Genomic DNA, 26,654 nt, shown 5'->3' on the forward strand with positions numbered 1-26,654 from the left:
CTGCATTGCAGGCAGATTCTTTACCAGCTGAGCCACAAGGGAAGCCCAAGAATACTGGAGTGGGTAGCCTACTCCTTCTCCAGTGGATTTTCCCGACCCAGGAATCAACCGGGGTCTCATGCTTTGCAGGTGGATTCCTGAATCCCTTGATCACCCCATGCCCCAGGTGCTATTCCCCCAGCCACCACCAGGGGTCTCGGGCTCCCTGCAAACCCTGCTGATCAAGCTCTAATTTCTGCAGTCTCTCTTTGGGCACTTGAGCTACCTCAGTGCTGTTCAACCTGCAGGTGACCCCAGAGGTCACCAGACTCCACGGAGAGGAGGGGGATGCCTGCCTCCAGGGGCTATGCCTGTGATCTCGGCATCAACTAGTGCTCAAACCCTGAGCAGATGCTCATCAAGTGCCATCCTGACTTCCCTCTCCCATCTCCATGTCAGGACAGCCAACCTGAATGGTGGGCCCTCCCCCCTTCTTCACTGGCAGCGCTGGGAAACACAGGTCATAGCTTGGGAATGTGGCCGCAGGGCGGGGGTGATTGCTGGCGGGAGAAGGCCATGTGACCTCTCCTCAACAGCTCCCCTGCTCTGCTGCTCTGTCTCCGAGCCCCATGCCCATCCAAGTGCAGATGGGTGCTAGTGGTGAGGGGTCACTGTGGGCAGCGGCCTCTGTCCTCCTGACCTGTCGGCTCTGGTGGGCAGAGAGGGTGAGGGATGTCGCCAACAGGTCCCTGGTAGAGCCGGTAGAGGAGGGGGCTGGGTGCAAGGCTCAGGAACCCACGGTCGCTGCGGGGCCACACCTGCCATGGCAGGACTGGAGAGGCAGAGTGGGGACTCTGGGCCCCTCAAGTAGAAGTCAAAGGTCCCGACAGCTCTCTGATCCTCAGCACCAGGGAAGACTGGGCACGGCCCAGCTCTAGTGGTTGAGACTTGGTGGTGTGGATTCCAGCATCAGGGAGCTTAGCCATTTAATGGTCAGGGAAAAGGGCATCATAGGGGCCGTTTGCCGTCAGTACCTCCTGTGGTGGACACGGCAAGACAAATGGGTCAGATGCGGGCATCTTGACTGCTGCAGCCAAGTGTCACTCTTCCCCTGGGGACTGAGCGCCGCCCCCCCCCCCCTTGAGCCGAGGCACCATTAAGGGGGTTTCTCATTTGTCAGGGTCTAGAAGCCGTAAGGAGAGAAAAGGCAGATCCCGCCGCTTGGGAATGATCAGGGTGGCTAAATAGGGAGGCCGCTCTGCCCCTCCCCTCTCCTCCCCCTCCGCTCCAGGGCCCAGGCACCACCTCCCCCGGCCAGCTGCCTGCCTGCCACCCAGCCTGTCCCGGCCAGGCCAGCCCCTACCTCCTCCTTCCCCCTCCCCAGGCTCCTTCCCCTCCCCCTGGACCTCGTGCAGAGCCTCAGCAGAGTGAGTGGGGCTGGGCAGGCTGGGCTCCCGCTCCCTGGGGAGCCAGAGGGGTGGGCAGTGGGCAGGCCACAGGAGGCCTGGTGCCAGGACAGAGCCTTCAGGACAAGCGCCGGCTGGGGTCCGTGTGCAGAGTCTCGTGGGGTAAGTTGGGGTGCAAGCCCTGCCCCTGGGCGAAGCCAAAGGGGCTTGGGGTGGGGGACCAGGAGGAGGGGCCAGGGGGCTGTGGCAGATTCATGTCTGTATTTGGCAGTCGGATTGGAGCCAGCTCAGTGAGGCTGGGCCCTTGGCCAGTTGCAGGGGAGGGCGTCAGGGCCCTGGGGACACCCCTCTCCCGAAGCAGTGCTGGTGCCCCCTCCTCTTCCCCTGAGCCGCCCTTCTCTGTGGATGACTCAAAACTCTGCCTTCCTGGCCCCTGAGAGTTTGGGGGTTTGTACTCCAGGGCTGGGGCCAACAGGTGCCCCTGGGGTATCTGGGGCAGGAAGCTGAGAAGGGAGTGGGGGAAGGGCTGGCTGGACAGTGCCGCCTCATGGGCCTTGGCACTGAGGTCAGGATGGGGCTTGTCCGAGGTGTGTGTTCCTCTGCACCAGGCCCAGCTCACCCGAGAAACGGGTTTCCTGGTTGTGCCACTCTGGGGTCCAGAGCCATGACCTACCTGAACTGGGGGCCTGCAGTTCAATGCTGGGTTCCCTGCTCCAGTGGAATCCCAAATCTCCCACAAGGTCCAGGAACGGCCCCTCTGGGGCCTGAATTCTTTGCCCCAGGCCATTCCCTATGGTTGCCCCACTCAAGAGGATCAGCAGGGTCAGGGTTGGGAGCTTCTGGCAGATCACGAGTCCAGGGCTCTGTGACAGGAAACACCTGGGCAAGGTCACAGCGAGTGAGTAGGAGCCCCGGGATGTGAAGTCAGGGCAGGGCTGGCCTTCTGAGCTTCCTTGGCTCCTGGGCCTTTACGGAGCCATGTCAACTCCTGGGCTCTGCGACTTTGCAGACCTTATCAGGTCCTTGACCCCAGACTATTCCACTAGCTGTCTCAGTCTCCCTGCCCACCCCACTTTCTTCCAGACATCCCTATGGCACTGTTTCTCCTCTGTCTCTCCTCCAGGTGGGTCAACATCTCCTTTCAGCAGTCCTATCACCTCTGACGAGGAGTATCTGAGCCCCCCAGAGGAGTTCCCGGAACCCGGGGAGACCTGGCCCCGAGCCCCCACCATGAAGCTCAGTCCTGGCCAGAATCGCCGTTCCTCCGACACTGGCTCCAAGGCGCCCCCTACTTTCAAGGTCAGACCCCCTAAGGCCAGCCCCCAGCTTCCTATTCCTTTGTGTGGCCCTTTGTTCTTGGGACCACACCAGGCTCCAGCAAGGCCTGGGGCTTTGTCCCATCAACCCTTCTTACCCAGAGTCGGTCTCCATCAGACTGGTGTGGAAGAGACCTCTGACCCAGGGTCCCCCTCCCCTAGGAGCCAAAGCTGGGCCCTGTCTCACCTGACACATCGGGGTCCCCTGCAGGTTTCACTTATGGACCAGTCAGTAAGGGAAGGCCAAGACGTCACCATGAGCATCCGTGTGCAGGGCGAACCCAAGCCGGTGGTCTCCTGGTGAGTAGCAGCCCCTGACTACCATCTTCCAGCTTTGCCGGCTCTGGGCTGGGCCCTGTGAAGCCTGGCTTTGGGTGGGGGGTCAGTGAACCCTTTGTGGAATTCAGTCTGTCCGAAGGGGCATCATCCCAGGCACAGTGGGACCCCAGGCTACCATCCCAGGCTACCCGCACCGTGGCCCCACCCCTGCCCTGGTGTTCACACTCATTCAGGGCTTCCCCTCTGCGAAGGGTTTGGGTAACAGATGGTCTCCTGTCTGTCCACTTGGCGTGAATGACCCTGTGTCCTCTCACTCCTGAAGAAGCTTCCCAACCCTCATCCCAACCTCAGCCCTGTTGTTTGACAACAGGGTGACTTTTTTGAGGCCTGTGCTGTGCCCAGCCCTGCACTGGGCCCACACTTAATTTGTTTCTGAGCTGCCAGTGTCCAGAGTTAAACTTGGGCCTTAGCTGCAGGGCTTCGTCTCAGGTGCCATTTGATGACTCATTTGGCTTAGGTTTCTATTGGTTTGGGTTCTCTTTTTCACTTTTAAATGATTATCTAGTCCCCAGTGTAGTTTTTTAACACTAAATTATTTCCTATTCCTTTTGGGAAGTGAGAAAGCTATCTCTCCATTAACATAAGTTAAAACAAGACAAAAATCTAAGGATTATCAAGAGCTGAATAGCTTGGTGTTACTCTTAACTGCAATTGCCCGGAAAATCCCATGGACAGAGGAGCCTGGCGGGCTACAGTCCACAGGGCCACAAAGAGTTGGATGCCCCTAAACGCACACACACACACACACACACACACACACACACACACATATGCAGTTAGGTTCCAAGAAGGGAGTGACCCAGGTGGGCAGAGGGTGTCTGGAAGTTCCTGGGGGGCAGGGGGCAGTGGTGGGATTGCGAGTCAAGGTGAAAAGCAAGCCCTGTAACCCAGGGGTACCCATGCCCAGTGAGACATATCTGGGGAGCGGACGAATGATGTTGGGGTGGGAGGCCTGCTTGGCTTTGCAGCCCCATGCTCGCAGGGCCCGGGGACTGAGTTCTCACCCTTCTGACAGGCTGAGAAACCGTCAGCCTGTGCGCCCAGACCAGCGGCGCTTTGCTGAGGAGGCAGAGGATGGGCTCTGCCGGCTTCGGATCCTGGCTGCCGAGCGGGGCGACGCTGGCTTCTACACCTGCAAGGCGGTTAACGAGTATGGCGCTCGACAGTGTGAGGCGCGCCTGGAGGTCAGAGGTGAGTACCTCACACTCTCTACAAACCCCTCACCCTGGCCCTGGCCTCATCCCTGCCCGGTTGCCAATTTTCACACAAGCTTAGTTAATGGCTTTCCACAACTGAAAGGGCCTTCGAGGTCCCCAGGTTCAGCTGCTCATGCTGTAGTGAGTAAACTGAGACCCAGAGAGGGGAGGCAATTTGCCCTAGGTCACACAGCAAATTATTGAGCGCTCAGCTTACTACACAGTACTGCTTTCCCTACCCTCCATCACGCCTGCTCCGGTGCCAGCTCGAGAGACCCTGCTTCCTGTCGCCGGCGGTCCTCATCTCACACTCTTCTAAGCCTTGGTCACCTTGCCAGGCCCCTTCCTCACACCCACTCCCTGCTCCTCTCTTGCTTCTTCCACCCATCCCATTGCTGTGTGGACGATACCGTGGTTGGGGGTGGCAGTGGGGAGTGTTTGATAGTCGGACCCGTCCGGAGGGGCCCTTGGAGTGACTTGGGCATGGAGCGTTGCAGGGACCCGGGGGTCGCCAGGGTGAGCAGAGCTGGGAAGACACGGAGAGGACTGGGCCCCCGGAGTTGGGGCGTAAGGACAGGTGGCCTCTAGGCCTCAGGACAGCAGGCGGCCCCTTGGGGCTGATGCTTTTCCTCCCCAGGGCAGGCCCTCTGCCTCACCTTCTACTCCCCACCTTCCCTGTGGGCAGTTCAGGGCCAGGAACCCCTCTCCCCAGCTCCACACTCAGCCACCACCCCCTCCTCCTGGCAGAGGCCAGCTCTGAGGAGCCCCCCAGCTCCCTATTGGAGCATGGACCCTGAGAGTCATGGTCACCTCCTCAGTCCCCATGCGCTTAGTGACCATGCCCATGCCTCCTGGTGCCTGGGGCTGCCACCTCTTCCATCTCTGAATTCTTTAGCTCTCCTCCTGCCCACCTCCCCAGCCCAGCCCCCTTCCCTGTCCTGCTCCTTCCCCCACCCGGCCCCCGCCCCCCAGGATCTGGCTCTGCCTTGCTTCTCTGTGTTAACCCACGTCTTGGTGCTTCTCTCTTTGGGATTCCTCCCAGTGTCCCCCAGGCGGTTGGGGTTCTCCTGACGCCTAGGAATGCCTTCTTCTTGGTTGCCCAGGGCCTCTGCCTGCCCAGGAACCCTGGAGACCTGGCCTCTGGCTGACTGCCGCCCCCTCCCCCCAGGGCCAACCTGGGCGGGGAGCCGAAAGTAGCAATGCCGCCCTGGCAGTCTTAAGAGGGGCCCTAGCCAGGTCTGCGTGCGTGTGCGTGCCTGTGCGTGCGTGTGCGTGTGCTGCACTAACCTGCCGCTTGCTGACTGAGGTTTTTGTCTGTACACAGGCGAGTGAGCTCAGGGGGCCGCCTGCGCTCCCCCCCGCTACCCTCCGAGCCGCGCCCCTGTCTCAGGCACCTCTCGGACCTCGCTGTGTTTCACTGCCTCCTGCCCACAGACCCTGCCGGCCCGGACCCTGTCCCAGCCTCCCCTCCCCTCCCCACCCACGCAGCGTCCTGGGACAGCCCATGAGCCCTTATGGACCCCCCTCCCCAAGCGGACACATGGTCGGGCAGGCTGGGAGCTCCCCCACGGACTGGGTGCCAGGAGGGGAGGGCGGCTGTGAGGGGTATCAAGACCACCCCCCAGTCTCTCCCCGAAGGGGAGCACCCAGCGAGTGCATGTGCTGCCTCTGCTATAGGCCCTGTCTGTCTTTCTGTTTGTCTGTCTGTGTGTCTGTGACAGTCAGGGAAGGATGCCCTCCAGCTGGCGTAGGGTCAGGCAAAGGGGGAGAGGACATGGCCTGGCGTCCGTAGGATAGAGGGAACCAGAGGGGCAGGGGGCTGTGGGCAAGGGGCTCAGGGGGCACTGACCATTCCAGAAATGGGTTTCAAATGGCACAATCCTTTCTATTTCACAAGAGACCAAAAGCCAGAGGCCCTTGGCCCTGTGCTGATGAGGAGGCCTGGCTGAAGCCTGGCCGTGGGCGGCAGGCTTAGGGCCCTTCGGGGCTCCCTTGTTCACTATCAGGGCCAGGGATGCTCTATTTGAGAATGAGAGTTAGCCAGGCTTGGCGCAGGAGTAGGGGCCTGCTGTAGTGGGTGTGGACATATTCAGAAATACCTGTTTCTTAGTTCAAATAAAGTCCAGTTTGTACCCAGCTGGTGTGCTGTGTCTTCTTTTTCCGCCGCCGTCTCTGTCCCCATGTGGCCCTCTCGGTTTTCATGCCCTTGATTCCCTCCCGCTTCCCCCGAGTTCCCCCTCTCTGGCCCAGGTGGGATGGCCATGCGGAAGCCAGGCCTGGGAGCCCCTTGCTATCTTGGCCTGCTGGGCGGGCGGGCTTTCCCTGTCTCCAAAGGAACAAAATGCATCTCTCTCTCTGTGTCTGTCTGTCTGTCTCTCTGTGTGTGTGCGTGTGTGTCTCCCTCGGCCCGTGTTTCTCTGCTCCGTGTGTGCCCCCTGTGGCTGCTTCCCCCACCCAGCACACCCTGAAAGCCGGTCCCTGGCCGTGCTGGCCCCTCTGCAGGACGTGGACGTGGGGGCCGGGGAGATGGCGCTGTTTGAGTGCCTGGTGGCGGGTCCCACCGACGTGGAGGTAGACTGGCTGTGCCGAGGCCGCCTGCTGCAGCCTGCACTACTCAAATGCAAGATGCATTTCGATGGCCGCAAATGCAAGCTGCTGCTCACCTCTGTGCATGAGGACGACAGCGGCGTCTACACCTGCAAGCTCAGCACGGCCAAAGGTAACTGCCCACTTGGGCCCTAGGGCTGCTGCCGGCTCCCAAGAGCTGGAGGGAGGGGAGTGGAAGTGTAGGAGCCCCGATGGTGCTGGTGCTGAATAAGACGACCAGAAAACGGGCCTCCATCTCTGGGGAGAAGAGCAGTGGGGTGAGAGAGTGCAGTACACCTGCCTCCTTCAAGGCAGCACCAGCAGTCACACCTGGCACAAAGCAGGTGTTTGACACGGTGTCAGTGTTCACTGTCATTCCTGTTGGGGAGCCCACTGCCAGCGTGTAGCAACCACACCTGGACTGGGGTTCCAGTTCTTGCCTGGCCATATGGCAGCTGCGTAACTGGACAAGTCACTTCATTTCTCAGAGTTTTAGGCCGTTCGCCTGTAAACAGGGATTGTGGTAATGCCTGCCTCGTAGCAGGAGCGATAGGGCTAATGAGATAATGTATGGATGGACAAAGCTAAGCACCTGGCGAAGATGGCGCCTAATGAATGTCTGCTGTTATTAATGACATCTCTGGCCTGGTCCCCGTCTTTGTGTGAGGAGCTGAGATAATGCCTCATCTGGTTGTGCTGATGTGCACCTAAAGGGGACACTGAGGCCTTTGTAAGCAGGAAGGGATCAGGTCAGCGTCAGGGGCTGCTGTTTCCCCAGAAGATTCTGCGTGCAGTGGTAGTGTGGGGCACAGGGGCATGTGCTCTGGGTCTGGGACGGGGGCGAGGGAGTGTGGGCACGACCTGGCCATAGAGGAGAGTTCCAAGGGTAGGGGGAAGGGGTGTGGAGGACGGAGTGGGCTTGGCTTTAGGCCCTTCTCTTAGAGCTGTGCTGAGGTTCACCCTGGGTGGGCAGGACGAGGTGAGGAGGGCAGAGCCAGGCCATGCCCTGGTCTCCCACGTACCCCACTGACTGCCCCAGCAGTCTGCTCCCTACTCTCGCTGCCTACCAGCCTCTGGAGAAGGTTCGGCCTCTCGATCTTGCCCGTGGTCTCAGACTGGTGCCCCGGGACCTGGCTGGGCTCTTCACAGGCTCCAATTTTTGCCCAAGCTCCTTTTACCTGCCTAGCACAAGGGCGAGACTGGTGGGTTGGGGCGCCCAGGGCTCCACAGCCTTCCCTGCCTCAGTGCTGACCCCTCCCTGCCAGATGAACTGACCTGCAGTGCCCGGCTGACCGTGCGACCCTCGCTGGCACCCCTGTTCACGCGGCTGCTGGAGGACGTGGAAGTGCTGGAGGGCCGCGCTGCCCGCTTCGACTGCAAGATCAGCGGGAGCCCGCCCCCCTCCGTTACCTGGACTCACTTTGGTATGGCCCTCCACCCCGCAGATGTCGGGAGGGGGACCTCCGAGGGGTCAGAGGGCAGGGCCACTGTCTGAGGCTGCCGCCTGACCCCCATCCCTCGCAGGCCACCCCGTGGAGGAGAGCGAGAACGTGCGGCTGCGGCAGGACGGGGGCCTGCATTCGCTGCACATCGCACATGTGGGCAGTGAGGATGAGGGGCTGTACGCGGTCAGTGCTGCCAACACCCACGGCCAGGCCCACTGCTCAGCCCAGCTCTACGTGGAGGAGCCTCGGACGGCTGCCACCGGCCCTAGGTACCACCCCGGGCCCCCCCGTGCCCCCGCGCAGCCAGGGCTGCCTCCGGGGGCCCCAGCCCTGTGGTAGGAGGTGCGACTCCAGGCCCCTGGGCCACTGTGTGGTTCTTACAGCTCCAAGCTGGAGAAGATGCCCTCCATCCCCGAGGAGCCCGAGCAGGGTGAGCTGGAGCGGCTGTCCATGCCCGACTTCCTGCGGCCGCTGCAGGATCTGGACGTGGGACTGGCCAAGGAGGCCATGCTGGAGTGCCAGGTGACCGGCCTGCCCTACCCCACCATCAGCTGGTTCCACAACGGCCACCGCATCCAGAGCAGCGACGACCGACGCATGACGCAGTGTACGTGTCCGGGAAGGGACGCTGGGGCTGTCCCCTCCAGCACCCTCTTTGCTTGCAAGAGCCCATCCCCTCTGCCCACCCTTGGGCCTGCCTTCTCTCACCTGATCAGGGATGGGGTGCCTGAGAGCCCACAGAGGCTATGGGGTCACAGCCTCCTGCCTTGAGCCCACCCGGCCCCCATCTGCTGGGTCACCACTCTCGGCCTCAGAGGCCTGTTAGCACTTACTGGCCCAGCAATCCAGCCTGCTACTGACTGTGGCAAGTTACAGAACTCTCCAAGTCTCAGTTTCCTCATCTGTGGTAGGCTTGTTGTGGGAATTGAATCAGTTAATACACAGCACGTAGGGCGAATAGCAAGGGGCCACTGAGTGTTAAATGTCACTGTTACGGCTGCTGTTGTTACCATTACCATCATCCTTGTCGATAAAGTGATGCTTCTCACACCCTCCTGGAGAAATTCCAGTGAAAATCCTGACGTGGATAGCATCTGCATGAAAAGGATGCTTGGTCCAGGGTTGTTCAATAACAAATAAAGAAGAAAGAACAGCAGGAAAATTACAGAGGGACACATTTGGGTTGGTGTCCTCCTCCTCCTCCTACTAAGTCGCTTCAGTCGTGTCCGACTCTGTGCGACCCCATAGACAGCAGCCCACTGGGCTCCCCCGTCCCTGGGATTCTCCAGGCAAGAACACTGGAGTGGGTTGCCATTTCCTTCTCCAATGCATGAAAGCGAAAAGTGAAAGTGAAGTCGCTTAGTCGTGTCCGACTCTTAGTGACCCCATGGACCGCAGCCTACCAGGGTCCTCCACCATGGGATTCTCCAGGCAAGAGTACTGGAGTGGGGTGCCATCGCCTTCTCCAGGTGTCCTCCTAGCCTGGGGTATTTTCTCAAGGAGTATCTCAGTTCCATCCTTGAAGGAATCTGAGCCTCGTGTGAGAAGGTCTAGCTACGCCCTCTCAGACAGTGCCACCCCGCAACCCGTGATGGGTTCCTCTAACTGCTGCTGCAATGTGACAAAACTCACCTTTGGTAGGCACTTCTTGAGTGCCAGGCCCTGATGCTAAAGGCCTGACATGAGAATCCCACGTTCCTCACCACAGAACTGTAAGGCAAGTATTATGGTCCCTGTTTACAGATGGGAAAACTGAGGCTTGCAGAGGAACAGAGATTTACCTAAAGGTAGACAAAGACCATCCGACTGCCTAACCAGGACATCTCCTGTCACCCGTGCTCCACTCACCCCTCCCATCCCCAGTGTCACCACCTTGGCTCTGACTCTCCCCTCAATCCCCATCCACCACTGTCTTTGCTCAGCCCACAGGCTTCCCATCTCCCAATCTGCTCTGAGGCCCAGGCTGAGCGTCTGTCTCAGGATCTGAGCCGGCGCCTCTGTTTCTGTCTGTATCTGGGGTCAGCAGTGGTGTTGGGCTTCTCTTCCTTTATAAATAGTGTCAGCAGAGATAAATGAATGGGTGGCTGTTCTGGGCAGAGATAACCTCTAAGAGCGGGGAGGGGTGTTTGGGGACGGCCCTGACGTCGAGGAGGAAGGACAGTGCACATCTCTTCCCCTTCATGTCCCTCTGGGGGATGGCCTCCTCACCATCATTCAGGAGGCACAGTGTAGGGAGAGAGCTTGGGAATCCAAGGGAACCAAGTTCGAGCCATGGCTTCATTGTCTATTAGTGGTGTGACCTTGGGACAAGTCTGTTAGTGTCTCTGACCTCATTGGTAACATGAGGACACTCTTGCAGGGTTGTTGAAAGGATATGGAGAAAGACATGCACGTCAAATATCTGGCATGGACTGGGCACAGTGCAAACAAATGTTATTGTAATTTATAATCTAATGTACTTGGCACTTACTGCATACAAGGCATTCAGTACTGAGCCTGGTGGGACAAATCAGCTCTGTCTTCAAGGAGCTTACGGGAGGCGGGGTGCATGCAAGAAGAGGAAGGACCACCCGAAGCAGTGTGGGCCGGGTGCTGGGGGGTCCTGGGGAGGTAGTCAGAGATGGAGGGGCAGAGGGAACCAGGGGCATGGAGAGCAGTGCCCAGGGCTGGCACTCACTAAACTATATCTTGAAGGAGAAGGAGGCTTCAGGTAAGAGAACAGTCCAGAAGAGAGGAATTTTGTGAGCAGAGACCTGGAGATGGGACTCATGTGGCTTGTTTAGGGACCTGATGGTGGGTCAGAGTCAGGACATGGAAGAATAGCAGGAGACAGGGGTGGATGAGTTTGGACTGAGGGCTTTTGGAGGCCACCTGTTTGGCAGTAGGTGCCATGAAGGTCCTCATGTGGAGAGATCACATGTGATCACATGAGGCTGGTGGGGTGTGGCTCATGCAAGTGGAGGCTTTGATGGGCTCTGAGCTGGAGATGGGATGGGCAGTGGCTCTGAGGATGGAAAAGAGGGAACTGTCTGGGGTAGGAACCTGCAGAGGGTGAAGTGTAGTGGAGGACGATGAGAAGGTCTGGGCCTGAGTGCTGGAGGACCAGGCAGGAGGGGCGGGGCTGCAGGTGTGGACGGGCAGCCTGGACCTAGAGTGTGGCTCCCTTCTGTGTCTGCCCTGCCCTTCTCTCCCACCTATAGCGGATTGTTGGGGGGTGGGGGGTGAAGGGCCAGGCCTGGATGGCATGGGCCCACCCTCCGGAGTATCTTTCCAGCTCAGGCCCAGTGTCATGTCGCTCCCCGCCCCCAGACAGGGATGTCCATCGCTTGGTGTTCCCTGCCGTGGGACCTCAGCATGCTGGTGTCTACAAGAGCGTCATTGCTAACAAGCTGGGCAAAGCCGCCTGCTATGCTCATCTCTACGTCACAGGTGAGGCAGGTACCCTCCGGTCAGCTGGGTACATAGCCTAGCCTCTGGCCCACCTGGGGACCTGGGTGAGGGCAGGGCCTCTGCACCAGCTCTCTTTCCCCTCCATTCTCTGGGGAGCCACCTGGCCTTGCCTGTGCCCATGGGGCTTTACCTCCAGCCTGTGCCCCAAGGCTTGGCGATCCCGTGGGGTGATGGGGCCCTAAAGGACCCCCATGGACGGTGGACCTCTGGCTTTCAGATGTGGTTCCAGGCCCCCCAGACGGTGCCCCTCAGGTAGTGGCTGTGACCGGGAGGATGATCACGCTTGCATGGAACCCCCCGAGGAGTCTGGACATGGCTATCGGTGGGTCCCGGCCACATGGGGGCATGGGTGGGGAGGGGAGGGCATGGACAAGACAAGCTCAGGCAGGGCACCGGGGGCGGGGGGCCAGGAGAGGAAGGCAAGGCCAATGGGGATATACAGGTCAGAGTGGGAGTGGATGGAGCGTTGAAAATAGGACAGAAGTGGCTTTGCGGGCCCCCTCCCCACGGTTGACAGAGCCCTGGTGCTGGGTCAGGGGAGGAGGCAAAGCAGGGGCTGCCGTGTTGCCTTCCCTTCTCAGAGGGACCGGGTGCCTGGGTGGTGGTTCTTCCCCGTGCACAGCATTCTCCTGCTCTGTGCCTCAGTCTGTCTACCTCAGGTGGTAGCAAGGAATTAGAGCTAAGTTAAGCTCCCTCCGCGCCTGTAACTGGACCGCATGCCTGACACCTCATGGGCTCTAAGCCTTCCCCCGCCTGTGGCTGGGCAGGAGCAGGTGGGGAAATGGGCAGAAGTGACAGGAGAAACTGAGGCAGGTCCTCAGACCAGACTGATGATGAGACCCTGGGTCCCGAGCCAGCAGAACGGGGGCGGGGAGCACCCCAACCAGGCCCGCCTCTAGCAGCTGCCTCCCCGCTAGACCCAGACGCCCTGACCTACACCGTGCAGCACCAGGTGCTGGGCTCAGACCAGTGGACGGCGCTGGTCACGGGCCTGCGGCAGCCCGGGTGGGCAGCCACCGGATTGCGAAAGGGGGTCCAGCACGTCTTCCGGGTTCTCAGCACCACCATCAAGAGCAGCAGCAAGCCCTCGCCCCCGTCCGAGCCCACGCAGCTGCTGGAGCGTGGTAAGCCTGGTGTTCCTGGAGGGGGGCGGGCAAGAGCCATCAGGCCAGGGGACAGGGTGTCCGTGGAGGAGGCTCCAGGGCTGGTGTGGATGCAATAACTGGCAGGATTGGCATGGCTACACAAGACCCCTACCTGTCAAGAGTGCTTCCTTCTCACTCCTGAAAGCTGCATGCACCAAAGTTGAGGCTGAGGCTCTGGGTCAGAGGAGGTGGGGGTCCAATCTCAGCTCTGCCGCTCCTGGCTGAGTTCCCTAGACGAGTTGCTAAACCTCTCTGAGCCTTGGTTTCCTCGTCTATAAAAAAAAAATGGAGCTCACGCGGTGATGGGGGGTGGATTCCGAGAGCAGTGGGTGCTGAGGCCCAGCACTGAGCCAGCCCTCCCGTTCGCAGGCCCGCCCCTGGAGGAGGCGCCCGCTGTGCTGGACAAGCCAGACGTCGTGTATGTGGTGGAGGGCCAGCCCACCAGTGTCACCGTCACCTTCAACCACGTGGAGGCCCAGGTTGTCTGGAGGAGGTGAGCCCGCCTTGCCGACCCTACTCCTCACATGAGGTGCCTGGCTTCAGCTGGCCAGGCTGACCTCCCTGAGGCTGAATCCTGGGTGACTGCCCTGTTCTGTGTCCCTCAGCTGCCGAGGAGCCCTCCTAGAGGCCCGGCCAGGTGTGTTTGAGCTGAGCCAGCCAGATGACGACCAGTACTCTCTTAGGATCTGCCGGGTGAGCCGCCGGGACCTGGGAGCCCTCACTTGCACTGCCCGCAACCGCCACGGCACACAGGCCTGCTCAGTCACCCTGGAGCTGGCAGGTGGGTGACCGCGGCCTCTTTACCTCTCCCTGCTCTGAGGCCCACAGCCCTCTCCTCACCCCCTAGATGTACACACCCACCTGACAATCCCAGGTGCCTCTGCTTAGGCTTGTCCATCTAATGGCTATAATAACTGCAGCAGTAGTAACAATAACAGTACTAGTACTAATAAGATATTATTGAGAACCTGTATGTGCTAGGCTTGGTGCTGAGTACCTTACATTTATTATTTGTTTCATATTTAGATCAACCCTGTTAGATGGAATCAGCTATTACCTGCATTTTACAGATGGGGAAACTGAGGCCCAGAGAATGTGCTAAGTAACAGGCCTAGAGTCACACAATGTAATAAATCAGGAGCTGAGATTCAAGGCTGGATGCCCTACTCCAAAGCCAGACAGTGTTCCTAGCTCCTGTGTTAAATATAGCAGGAAATAGTACTTCCAGAATAACAAACTGGGGTGGGGCTGGGGGCAGGGTGGAGCAGTGCAGGGGGATGAAGGTGGAGAAAAAGGCCCAAGTGAGAGCATCTTATCACCAGACTCCCAGCTCTGGGATCCTGGCTGCTGCCCTTTTGCACAAGCCTGTGTGACAGGCTCTGTGTGACAGAGCCTCCCAACCTTTGCAGTGAGGTTTCTCCTTTCAAGATGCAGTCTCTCAGACCGTAGCCTGCATTAAGTAGTAATTGTCTTGTTTTCCAGTTTGTTAATTAACTCTAGACACATGTACCTGCCACTCAGAACGTTGGATCAGGGTGAGCTAAGCAGTTACCTGCTGAGTAGATAAGATTCCAAGCAAATGCAAAGAAAGTTACATTTTAGTTAGCACAGGCCACCCTATCACGGGATAAATGTACATCTTCTGGTGCTTTAAAAAATTGTTGAAGTCAACTTGAAACTTTCTGATCCTTTTGACCTTAGTAGACTGACCCCTGCCACCACCTCCACCCCATACCCAGCAGACTAGGGACCAGATTCCTAGAGGGTAGGACGGGCAGCTTTAAAGTGGGAGAGAGGTGGCCGTAGGGTATGTGAGGAGGAGATATGGGGGCCCTACTGGCCCTGCTGTGGATGGTGGCTGGGGTGGAGCCACTGATGGTCTGGGTCGCTGGTTTCCCTTTTCTGTGTCTTCCCCTCTGCCTCGCATCCTCCCACCCTACCCCACCCCACCGCCCCGCCTGCACTTCCCACTCAGCCACCCCTTTGCTTCTTGGTTGTGATTTTTTCGGTTTTTTGGGGGGATTTTTTGGTCATACTGCTTGGCTTGTGGGATCTCAGTTTCCCAACCAGGGATCAAACCTGGGCCCCTGGAAGCAGAGTCCTGACCCCTAGACCACCAGGGAAGTCCCAACCACTGGCTCCTTATTAGTAGCATCTGTAGGATTCATCTTTCTTCCCAGGTGTAGGAAGAGCCCTGGGGTTTGGGGAGGCCCTGGATACTGAGAGAGCAGCAGCCAGCCTGATGGGACAGTGACTGAGGGAGACGGAGTCCCATCTGACCAGGGCTAGAGCAGGCCTGGGCTTGGATCCACACCCCTTCCTGTTGTGCCCACCCCCGTCCCCCAGGCAGGTGGAATGGTCCCTTCCCTCCACACCCGGGCCATGGATGCATTTTCCCCAGGATGCTGTCCCTTTTGTTCTGTGCAGAAGTCGAGCTATGTGCCTGCGGCTGGGTGGTGCTCCCTGCCCAGCACTCCTGCTTTCCCCCCTACTCCCCTTAAAGCCCAGATCCTCAAACACTCAGAAAGGAGGGGGAGGGCACCAGAAGTTTCTCCAAAAAACACAAGCACATTGGAATATGTATTGAATTCCGTCATGAGAATTAAGAACTGCTTTACCAGGAAATAACATGATATGTGTGGAGAATAAAATCAGTCACATGGGGGAGAACTAAACTGAGAATCGGTGACTATTCATCTTGCCATCTTCCAGATGGTAGAAGGCCCCTTAAATATTTAAATAAGATTCAGAGAGAAAACCTCAAGATGGAGGCAGTGCCATCCGTGAACTCCACGCGGGGTCACAAACTGAGCCGCCCACCGGGCCCTGGATGGGTACAGTCAGAAGCCCGCAGTAGGACTGTGCTGGGGGCCACCACCCACAGGGGGCAGTGTCGGGCCGCTCCGCGACAGCCCATTAATGCAGTGAGGGAAGCAGCTCAGGACAGCCAGTCCTGTTTTTCCAATAGAGGCAGGAAATCCAGATTTCTTTTGTGTGTGAAAATCTCCTAATTTCAAAGCTGGCCAATGAATCCTGAGAGCCCAACAAAGCAAGCCTGCACCCCCTGGCTGAGGTTTTCCGAGATTTGCAGAACATCACGTTTAGATTTACAGGGAGAGTGCTTGGTTCAGGCCAGGAATTCATGTTCTTTGGCCAAGTTTGAGAGCCCCAGGGTGGGGTGTTGGGACTCTGAGGGGTGCGGGAGGTGGGGCAGGGTCTGATGTTCTGCCTGAGCTGGTTGCTGAGGGAGGGCTCAGCGAGGGGCTGAGGAGGGAGGCCCTTGTGACCCCAGCGTTCTGTTTCCCCACCACCACCCTTGTTTCAGAGGCCCCTCGGTTTGAGTCCATCATGGAGGATGTGGAGGTAGGGGCTGGAGAGACTGCTCGCTTCGCCGTGGTGGTGGACGGGAAGCCCTTGCCGGACATCATGTGGTACAAGGTCAGAGGCTGGCTGCAGCCTCCTTCCAAGTGGGGGGCGAATGGAGGGGTGAATTCCTGGGGGCTTGGAAGGGGTCAGGGAAGCCTGGAGAGAGAGGAGGAGGAAGTGGGACCCAGAGGTGTTGGTGACGCTGGGAAACAAGGGTGGCGCCAGGCCCCTAGGGGAGCTAGCGCGAGACCCTGAGGGCAGGGTGAGACTGCGTCTCTGGTGTGGAGGTAGAACTGGGTCCCAGGCAGACAGGAAGCTGGGCCCGGGCTGGGGTGACGGCCACCTCTACAGGATGAGGCGCTGCTGACCGAGAGCAACCATGTGAGCTTCGTGTACGAGGAGAACGAGTGCTCCCTGGTGGTGCTCAGCGCGGGGGCCCAGGATGGAGGGGTCTACACCTGCACGGCCCGTAACCTGGCTGGCGAAGTCTCCTGCAAAGCAGAGCTGGCTGTGCACTCAGGTGCGTTGGAACTCAAGGGGAGCAAGGCAGAGTGCTCACCCAGGGATCCAATGATGTGGGCCCGAGCCTCCCCCCCCGACCGGGAATCACTCGCCCGCCCTTCACTCCAGACCACGCCCTCCTCCAGCCCCAGCTCCAGCAATCGTGCTTCTCTTCTGTGTCTTCCGGCTGCCCTGCCTGGCCGAGTCTCTGCCCTGTCCCTCATCTTGTCCTCCCCACCTAACGCCAGGCATCTCTTCCTCAGCTCAGACAGCTATGGAGGTGGAAGGGATCGGGGAAGACGAGGAGCAGCGAGGAAGGAGGCTCAGCGACTTCTATGATATTCAGCAGGAGATCGGCAGGTGTGGGGCTCAGAGTGGGTGCGGTGTCTGGGGCCGATAGAGGCTGGGCCTGAGGCTCAGCAACAGCTGAGCCTTGTCCTCTCCTTGCATCCTCACCCAGGGGTGCCTTCTCCTACCTGCGCCGTGTAGTGGAGAGGAGCTCCGGACTGGAGTTTGCAGCCAAGTTCATCCCCAGCCAGGCAAAGCCAAAGGCATCGGCGTGGCGGGAGGCACGGCTGCTGGCCCGGCTCCAGCATGACTGCATCCTCTACTTCCATGAGGCCTTCGAGAGGCGCCGGGGACTGGTCATCGTCACCGAGCTGTATCCTGGGATAGGCTGGGCGGGTGGGGGACACGTGGCCTGAATGGTCCTTGGAATAGCCAATTAGCAACATGTTTTACACTTTACGAAGTGGTCCCGTCGACAACTGGGATTTCTCGAGGCACCTTTTTAAAATTTTTATTCATTTTTGGCTGCAGTGGGTTATTTTGTTGCTGCGTGCAGGCTTTCTCCAGTTGCAGCGAGCAGGGGCTACTTCAATGCACAGGCTTCTCATTGCAGTGGCTTCTCTGGTTGCGGAGCACAGGCTCTAGAGAGCATGGGCTCCAGGAGTTGTGGCACACAGACCTAGTTGCTCTGAGGCATGTGAGATCTTCTTGGAATAGGGATCAAACCTGTGTCCCCTGCACTGGCAGGTGTATTCTTAACCACTGGACCACCAGGGAAGTCCAAGACATCTTATAAACACTTCACAGAATGGAGTCTGGAGATGTGTGTGAAGACCAACATTTTTTAGCTTAAATTTACAAAGTACCTGATGTATGGCTGGCAGTGTTCTAGGAGCTTTACCAACATCTGTTTCATTATCATGTATACTTATCTCTTGGAATTTTATTATCCCCATTTTATAGATGATGAAACTAAGGTGTAACGAGATAAAGTAATTCACCCAAGATCACACAGTCGGCAAGAGGCACATGATTTTTACCATGGAATGCAGTACAGTATATCCAAACATTTGCAGCGACCCCCATTTCAGATGCACGTTAATACTAGGCTTTATTTGGGAGGCTCTTCTCATACAAAATGGATTTTATTCTTTCATAAGAGCTGTAAAGTCACACTGAGGTAAGGATGCTGGGCAGCTGGCTTGTCACTGCCACGAGTAAGGTGACCATGTCTTACACGCTAGCCTCCCAGTCTGCACTGTTAGAACCCAGACCTCAGCAAAATGACAAATTTTTATGTGTCATGGGCCTTCTGGGTCATTCTCAAATACAGTCAAGAGGTTCCATCCACAGTCAACAAAATGCTGCTCTAACTTGAACCTTACAGACACTTCACAGGGTAGGTGAGAAGAACATTATCCCTATTTGACACCGGCAGGAACCTAGGCTCAGAGAGGTTAGGTGACTTGCCTGAGATCCCACAGCAAGTGAGAGTTCAAGCAGGGTTGTCCCATCTACGCACCCGGATGACAGGGGAAGGGGAAGATGCAGTTGATAACTGGTAGCAGATGTGCTTTTGGGGGAAAGAGAACCCTGTGCTGAGCTGGGACCCAACTGGAGCTCTGGGAGTGGGCCCAGCTGTTGGCACTGGTCACTGTTTCCTTGATCCAGGACATAGCTGCACAGAAGAGCTTCTGGAGCGAATGGCCAGGAAACCCACCGTGTGTGAGTCTGAGGTGAGGGCAGTGGGTGGGAGGGGCCAGGCTGGGCACCAGCGTTCACCCACCTGATCTCTGAGACCCGAGGGGTGCATCCCAGGTGTGCCATCTGTGGCCACAAACAGGCCAAGGTGGTGTGGATAGCACTGTTAGGCAGGCAGCAGACCCCCACACTGGGACTTGCACTGTCTTCTATAAATCTCAGCACCTACCCTGGCCTCCAGCTCTGTTGCTTCTCAGTCTTCCTCACATAAAGATCACTCAGACGTTACCCCAGAAGGAGCCCCATCCGGACTCTGTTCAGTTTCAGTGCTATCCTGCCGTATAGGGCTGTACAAATTGTGCACTGCACAATTCTACTTATTATCATGTAAATGGTGTCCTCCTCTAATTGTGCTGTGCTCAGCCTGTGCAGCTGTACATGGAAACCCTGAACCTCAGTAACCCCAAACCTATGTATCGGCCCCCTCCTGAAGGCCACTTCCCAGGCATAGCCTGGCTTCTTGCCACAACCCTGGTGGTGATCAAACATAATACTCCCTGGACTCTGGGCCTCCTGTCTCCACAGATCCGGGCCTACATGCGGCAGGTACTAGAAGGAATATGCTACTTGCACGAGAACCACGTGCTGCACCTGGATGTCAAGGTGCGATGCAGGTGGGGGTGGGAGCAGGCAACACCTGTGGGAGCCAGGCCTCTGGGTTGTCCTCCCCTCGGCCCTCAGCTCTCATGTCTCGCCTTGTGTCCCACAGCCCGAGAACCTGCTGGTGTGGGATGGTGTTGAGGGCGAGGAGCAGGTGAGGATCTGTGACTTTGGGAACGCTCAAGAGCTGACACCGGGAGAGCCCCAGTATTGCCAATACGGCACACCTGAGTTCGTGGCGCCCGAGATTGTCAACCAGACCCCTGTGTCTGGAGTCACTGACATCTGGTAACATTGGCATGCTGGGCTTCTGGGGTGGGCCGGGGCAGCTTCCCCCCATGCCATGCTGAAGACTCACTCAGGGGCAGAGAGGAGCTTTACTAAGCCCGGATGCCTGCCTTCTCTGACAGTCAGCTGCTGACCTTGCTCACAGGGGTCTCCTGCCCTTGTTACTACCTCCCTTTCCTCCCTCAAGGCCAACCCAGCCACTCAAGGCCTCAGCCCTATGGTCCTGGGTGCCACACCTCCCCACCTACAGCCACCTTGCCTCACCCCCAAGTGAAGCAGGCATAGTCTCTTGGTCCGCAGATTCCTCCAGACTTCCTAGGCCAGCCTTGCCATGATCCTTGAGTCCTCCAGGCACGTTGTGACCTCTGGATTCAGGGTCTTCCCCAAAGGAGGCTCCCCGTGCCTGTTTGTCCATGGCAGTGTTCACAGGGAGGACCCTTCCTCAGTAGATCAGCAGTAGCCAGAGGATTGCTCACTTCTGGTGGAGCGGGGCTTCCCTCTTACCGCTCACTCTCCTTTCCCCACAGGCCCGTGGGTGTCGTCGCCTTCCTCTGGTAAGAGCCCCTCTGCTCTCAGGAACCCCGTCTCCTAACATTTTCTCGTAGAAGGCCCGAACGTTGGCAGAGCCTGGGGCAACAGAACATTTGAGGGCTGCAGCCTGCCCCTTCTCTTCCATGCCCTGGCTGCTTCCTACACTGGAAGGGGCCTCATAAACGTGGACACGCTGCCTGCGTGTCCAAGCTTTGTCCACCGCCATGTGCCTCCATAAGGGGCGGACACGCTGGTAGTATGCTTGGGAAGGCCAGTGCTGACTCATTGCCATTAAGACAGGGGACTAGTCCAGAAGACTAGAAAGGGAAGGGCCGGGGCTCCGGGGACATATCCCCTGGCCACAGACTCCTCACTGCAGGGACGGGCCGCGGCTGGGGGAGGGCTGGCACAGGTCTGCTAGAGCACGGGCCGAGGGCAGGGGTCTGGCTGCCCAGGGCTCAAGGCAGTGCTGCCATCAGGGGGCCGAATAGGGGCAGGACGGGCAAGTATCTGCAAGATTCTGCGCAGATTCACCCAGCGCCCCCTCCCGTCCCCAGCCCTGTGCTCCTGCTGGCTTCCTACTCTCTCCTCTCAGCCCCAGGCGCCCCACCCTCACTGCAGCCCTCTCCACCCATGCAGCCTGACCGGAATCTCCCCGTTCGTTGGGGAAAATGATCGGACGACATTGATGAACATCCGAAACTACAACGTGGCCTTCGAGGAGACCACGTTCCTGAGCCTGAGCAGGGAGGCCCGGGGCTTCCTCATCAAAGTGCTGGTGCGGGACCGGCTGTGAGTATGAGACCCAAGGAGCCTCCCCGCTGCAGAGTTCCCCCACGCCGCCCCAAGCCTTTGCCTGTAGACAGTCAGTCCCCCAACTCCTTAGTGGCCCCGTTTTCCCAAACGTTTAATGAATGAATGATAAATGCCTTTTTAATACTCCTTCCTTTACAGGAGGCCTACTGCAGAGGAGACCCTGGAACATCCTTGGTTTAAAGTGAGTCTTGTCTTGCGAAACGGTGGTAGAAGAGATGGAAGGAAAGAGAACGTTATTAGCAGCTCCATTTATTGAGTCCCTCCTGTGTGCAGTAACCACGATATGCATTTTATTTACGTATAATCTGTTAGCCTCACAATAGCTCTACAAAGGAAGGTATTATCACTCCCCTTTGGCTGATAAGGAAACTGAGGCTCAAATTGGGGTATCATGGACTGCAAGGCACAGGTCTGACCTGCCCCCTTCCCCGACATCCTAGGGATCCTCACAAGAGTTCTTCTTGGCTCTTGAGCCCAGCCCTGGGCCTCCTCACTCCTGGGGCTCACCTCTCTCCTGCCTTGGTCCTGCATACTGTGGTTGGTGGGTGGCCTGGCTGGTTTGTCCTCTTGGTTTTGAGCTCCCTATGGGCAGAGTTCTCACTCATCTTCAAACCCCAGCACCGCAGGGCATAGCACCAGGCAGAGGGAGGGGTTCAGCAAAGGACCCAGTAAAAGCAAACTGTTCATGGAGAACTGTGCTGGGTCAACAGAAGGCTGAGGTCATTCTGGTATCTGTGCTTGGAATACAAGCCTGGTCTCTCAGATCAGAAACGAGCTCTGAAAAGGACAGCCTGGGTGGGTGGCTGAGGAGAGCATCTGAGGTCTGGCCCACCAAGGCTGCAGATGTCTGGGGCTCTGGCTCTTCAGGAAGCCAGTTGGTAAACTGGGGAGCAGGTTTCAAGTGAGGGGCCTGAGCACAGGCCTCCCAGGACAGCCAGTGTACCACGATAGGGCAAGCCCTGGTGTAAGGTCTGGAGTCTGGGAGCCACTGATTTCCTCTCTCTGTACTTGCACTTGTGCTCAGTCGCTTCAGTCGTGTCGGACTCTTTGCAGTGCTATGGCCTGTAGCCCACCAGGCTCCTCTGTCCATGGGATTCTCCAAACAAGAATACTGGAGTGGGTTGCTGTGTCTTCCTCCAGGGGATCTTCCTGACCCAGGGATGGAACCCACATCTCTAACGTCTTCTGCATTGGCAGGCGGGTTCTTTACCACTAGCACCATGTGAGAAGCCTGAGGTGCCTCTCCATTTAGCTTCAGAGAATTTGTCCACATGTGGGCACCTTGACGGTGGGAGTTGTTGTGACAGACCCCCCTGGGAAGGGAGCCTGAGGAGCCCAGACTCGATGCTGCTGTATCTGCTGTCCCCTCCTGTGGACGTTATCTCTGCACTGCTGAAGCCGGAGCGTTAGGGTTGATGGAGGACTTTCCCTCAGGCCCTCTTTCTTGGTTTACAGGCACAGGCAAAGGGTGCAGTGGTGAGCACGGATCACCTAAAGCTATTCCTCTCCCGGCGGAGGTGGCAGGTAAACTTGGCTGAGCCCCACCTCTGCCTTCTTCTTCAACATGCTACAGCTTGCTCTAATGCTGCCTTTTCTGTCAGATGCTCTCACTTCTGTGCATCTATCTTCATACACTTTTTAATTCTCTCGGCTGCCACGTCTGCCTGCGTTAGGCCTTCTCCCCTGAGGATGAGGTGGGCCTGAGTGGGTCAGTTTGGCCCCAAAGGGCCCTCAGGTCTGACTCTGGTACCCTGTCTCCAGCGCTCCCAGATCAGCTACAAGTGCCACCTGGTGCTGCGCCCCATCCCGGAGCTGCTGCGAGCACCCCCGGAGCGGGTGTGGGTGGCCGTGCCCCGAAGACCACCCCCTAGTGGAGGGCTGTCGTCATCATCCGACTCTGAAGAGGAAGAGCTGGAGGAGCTGCCCTCTGTGCCCCGACCTCTGCAGCCTGAGTTTTCGGGCTCCCGGGTGTCCCTCACTGACATTCCCACTGAGGATGAGGCCCTCGGGGCCCTGGAGGCTGGGGCGGCCACCCCCATGGACTGGCAAGAACAAGGAAAGGCCCCCTCTCAGGACCAGGAGGCCCCCAGCCCTCAGGCACTCCCCTCCCCAGGCCAGGAGTCCCCGTCCGGGCCCAGCCCCCGGCGGGCAGAGCTCCGCAGGGGCAGCTCGGCTGAGAGCGCCCTGCCCCGGGCCGGGCCGAGGGAACCGGGCCGGGGCCTGCACAAGGCAGCGTCCGTCGAGCTGCCGCAGCGCCGAAGCCCCAGCCCGGGGGCCACCCGCCTGACCCGAGGAGGCCTGGGTGAGGGCGAGTATGCCCAGAGGCTGCAGGCCCTGCGCCAGCGGCTGCTGAGGGGTGGCCCCGATGATGGCAAGGTCAGCGGCCTCAGGGGCCCCCTGCTGGAGAGCCTGGGGGGCCGGGCTCGTGACCCCCGGCTGGCGCGGGCAGCCTCCAGCGAGGCAGCACCCCATCACCAGCACCCACCTGAGGCTCGGGGCCTGCAGAAGAGCAGTAGCTTCTCGCAGGGTGAGGCAGAGCCCCGGGGCCGGCACCGCCGAGCAGGGGCACCCCTTGAGATCCCCGTGGCCCGGCTGGGGGCCCGCAAGCTGCAGGAGTCTCCCTCCTTGTCCGCCCTCAGCGAGGCCCAACCACCTAGCCCCGTGCGGCCCAGTGCAGCCAAGCCCAGCACCCCTAAGTCTTCAGAACCTCTTGTGGGCACCCCCAGTGAGGCTGCACAGCCTCCAGCACCCCAGCCTGCCCGAGAGAAGGCCCCAGAATCTACGCCAGAACCAGCTCGGGGCCCCAAGCCCACACAGCCCCCCACAGCTCTGCAAACCCTAGCGCCTCCTCTCACTCCGTATGCGCAGATCATGCAGTCGCTCCAGCTGCCAGGCCAGGCGCAAGGCCCCCCACAGGGCGCAGTCGTATCTCCTACATCTCGGTCTCCAGCATCTCGGTTGGAACCCAAGCCCCACCCGGCTGTGTTCTCCAGGGTGGCCTCCCCACCTCCAGGAGCCTCCGAGAAGCGCCTGCTGCCGGGAGCCGGAGCAACCCCAGGGCCAGCCGAAAAAGCCCGGGTCCCGGCGGTCCCCCGCAGGCCAGGGAGCAGTCTCAGCAGCAGCATCGAGAACCTGGAGTCGGAGGCCGTGTTCGAGGCCAAGTTCAAGCGCAGCCGGGAGTCGCCCCTGTCGCGGGGGCTGCGGCTGCTGAGCCGCTCGCGGTCGGAGGAGCGCGGCCCCTTCCGCGGGGCTGAGGAGGAGGACGGCATTTACCGGCCCAGCCCGGCGGGCACGCCGCTGGAGCTGGTGCGACGGCCCGAGCGCTCGCGCTCCGTGCAGGACCTCAGGGCGGTCGGGGAGCCAGGCCTCGTGCGCCGCCTCTCGCTGTCGCTGTCCCAGCGTCTGCGGCGGACCCCGCCCGCGCAGCGCCACCCGGCCTGGGAGCCCCGCGGCGGGGACGGCGAGAGCTCGGAGGGCGGCAGCTCGGCGCGGGGCTCCCCGGTGCTGACGGTGCGCCGGAGGCTCAGCTCCACGCTGGAGCGGCTGTCGAGCCGGTTGCAGCGCAGCGGCAGCAGCGAGGACTCGGGGGGCGCGTCGGGCCGCAGCACGCCGCTGTTCGGCCGGCTGCGCAGGGCCACGTCCGAGAGCGAGAGTCTGCGGCGCCTGGACCTCGCGCAAAATCAGCTGGCGGCCCAAGCCGGCGCCGCCACCCCTTCCGCGGAGTCCCTGGGCTCCGAGGCCAGCGCTACGTCGGGCTCCTCTGGTGAGAAGGGGCCCCAGGGGGCGAAAGCGTAAACAGGTGTGGTGGGATCTGGCGGGGGGGCGAGGCTGGTATGTCAGGTGCGGGGAGAATGAGAGGACCAGGGACTCCCAGCGCAAAGAAGCGGAGATATTTCTGGAGGCCCCCAGGACAGAACTGGCAGGACTAGGGCGGCAGAAGGCTGAAGGATAGAGGCTCTTGCAGGAGCCGGCCGGTGTCGAGGCTTAGTCGCTTCGAGTCTTTGTGACTCTTTGTGGCCCTATGGACTGTGGCCTGCCAGGCTCATTTGTTCATGGAATTCTCCAAGCAAGAATACTGGAGTGGGTTGCCATGCCCTTCTCCAGGGGATCTTCCCAACACCCAGGGATTGAACCCTGGGTTTCCTGCATTTCAGGCAGATTCTTTACCGACTGAACCACCAGGGAAGGGTCAGGGCTATAAGTTCTCTATTCCCTGGTAGTGGCTGGGCAAGTGCTCACAGGCTTGGTTCTTCACAGCTCCTGCAGAAAGTCGAAGCCGCCTGCGCTGGGGCCTCTCTCGGCTGCGGAAGGACAAGAGGTTGTCACAGCCTAACCTCTCTGGCAGTGTCCAGGAGGATTTGGGTCACCAGTATGTGCGCAGTGAGTCAGGTAATCCAGGCCTGCTGGGTGAGTAGCCCCCTGCGAGCCCCAGGGAAAAGTTACAGCCGGGTATAACTTGGCTACAAGTTGTAGCTTGGAGGAGCCCTGGCAGTGGTGGAGGGGGCCTGGAGTCAGGAAAGAACAACAATCATCATAATTGCTTCAGCTGCCATTAATTAGCAACACCAAGTGTCCTTTAAGCACTTAACAAGCATTGCCTCACTCGCCCCTCGAACATTGCTTAGGAGGTAGTCTTGTCATCTGCCTATTTTACAGGTGAGGGAACAGAGGCTTAGCCATGCTAAGTAGCTTGTCCAAGTCACAGAGCTGGTAGTAAGTTGGACTGTATGACCCTCTGCACCCAGAGCCCAGAAGTGGCTTTGTGATATCGTACTAATGCCTTTCTTTGGCCAGCTGCCCACCCCCACCACACAGAGGTCTCTGTCCCTGGGTGTGATTCTGATGGAGCTCAGGATCGGACTCCCTGTCCCTCAGCGCCCCCTGTGCTGTGTGTACACAGGATTGTTGTGTGTGTTCTCATTTGCGTCTGACTCTTTGCGACCCCATGGATTATAGCCCGCCAGGCTCCTCTGCCACGGAATTTTCCAGGCATGAATACTGGGGTGGGTTGCCATTTCCCGCTCCAGGGGATCTTCCTGACCCAGGGATCAAACCCTCGTTTCTTGAGTCTCCAGCATTAGCAGGCAGATTCTTTACCCCCTGAGCCATCTGGGAAGCCTGTGAACGTGCTCCCAAAGACACTCTTTCTCTCCCAGCCTAGAGGCCCACAGTCTGGACTGTGCCTTCAACCTTCCATTTCTCTATAGCCCTGAACACCCGATCGCCCCTCCCTATCCCCTCTGCCCCCACCAAAGGCTCTGCACACAGACAAGCCACCTCCGGGGCTCTTTCCTGGGGGGAGCAACACCTGGGATATGCCCTGGTCTATCTCTCTGCCCACGTCCCGGGGCTACGGCGGGGGAGGTATTTCCCCCCTGGGTCACCTCAGTCCTCCCCTTGAAAGTGGGGAGCATTACTCACGGATGGCAGAAGTTCAGGAGGCCAGGGTTTCCAGACCAACCTGCAGAGAGGAGCAGGCCCACCACACCAGGCTACATGCAGGGCCTTTATCAGTCATAGATCTCTTCTCCAGTTTCCGATAAAACTCCTCAGAACTGTTCCAGATGCATCTCAGCAGGGCTCATGACTGAACATGTGACCTCGTCCCTCCTTGGCTGGTGGTGGGGGAGTCTGGGCATCT

The 26,654-nt window shown here is 59.0% G+C and overlaps 1 protein-coding gene across 1 annotated transcript in view; it reads left to right on the forward strand.

Annotated features, from left to right (window-relative positions):
* The window catches only part of SPEG (striated muscle enriched protein kinase), a 58,632-nt gene that overhangs the window by 24,691 nt on the left and 7,287 nt on the right, over positions 1 to 26,654 (forward strand). The window contains 25 exon segments of the mRNA NM_001142485.4: positions 2,509 to 2,684; positions 2,913 to 3,001; positions 4,056 to 4,231; positions 6,695 to 6,955; positions 8,088 to 8,246; positions 8,347 to 8,536; positions 8,651 to 8,874; positions 11,577 to 11,696; positions 11,935 to 12,039; positions 12,635 to 12,841; positions 13,232 to 13,355; positions 13,468 to 13,643; positions 16,188 to 16,300; positions 16,580 to 16,748; positions 16,993 to 17,089; positions 17,190 to 17,390; positions 18,696 to 18,753; positions 19,304 to 19,381; positions 19,488 to 19,666; positions 20,194 to 20,220; positions 20,837 to 20,989; positions 21,152 to 21,194; positions 22,469 to 22,537; positions 22,775 to 24,776; positions 25,271 to 25,402. Of these exon segments, the coding sequence (NP_001135957.2) occupies positions 2,509 to 2,684; positions 2,913 to 3,001; positions 4,056 to 4,231; positions 6,695 to 6,955; positions 8,088 to 8,246; positions 8,347 to 8,536; positions 8,651 to 8,874; positions 11,577 to 11,696; positions 11,935 to 12,039; positions 12,635 to 12,841; positions 13,232 to 13,355; positions 13,468 to 13,643; positions 16,188 to 16,300; positions 16,580 to 16,748; positions 16,993 to 17,089; positions 17,190 to 17,390; positions 18,696 to 18,753; positions 19,304 to 19,381; positions 19,488 to 19,666; positions 20,194 to 20,220; positions 20,837 to 20,989; positions 21,152 to 21,194; positions 22,469 to 22,537; positions 22,775 to 24,776; positions 25,271 to 25,402 (5,328 nt within the window).

The sequence above is a fragment of the Bos taurus genome, chromosome 2 (assembly GCF_002263795.3).
Source record: "Bos taurus isolate L1 Dominette 01449 registration number 42190680 breed Hereford chromosome 2, ARS-UCD2.0, whole genome shotgun sequence".
NCBI classification, from domain to species: Eukaryota; Metazoa; Chordata; class Mammalia; order Artiodactyla; family Bovidae; genus Bos; species Bos taurus.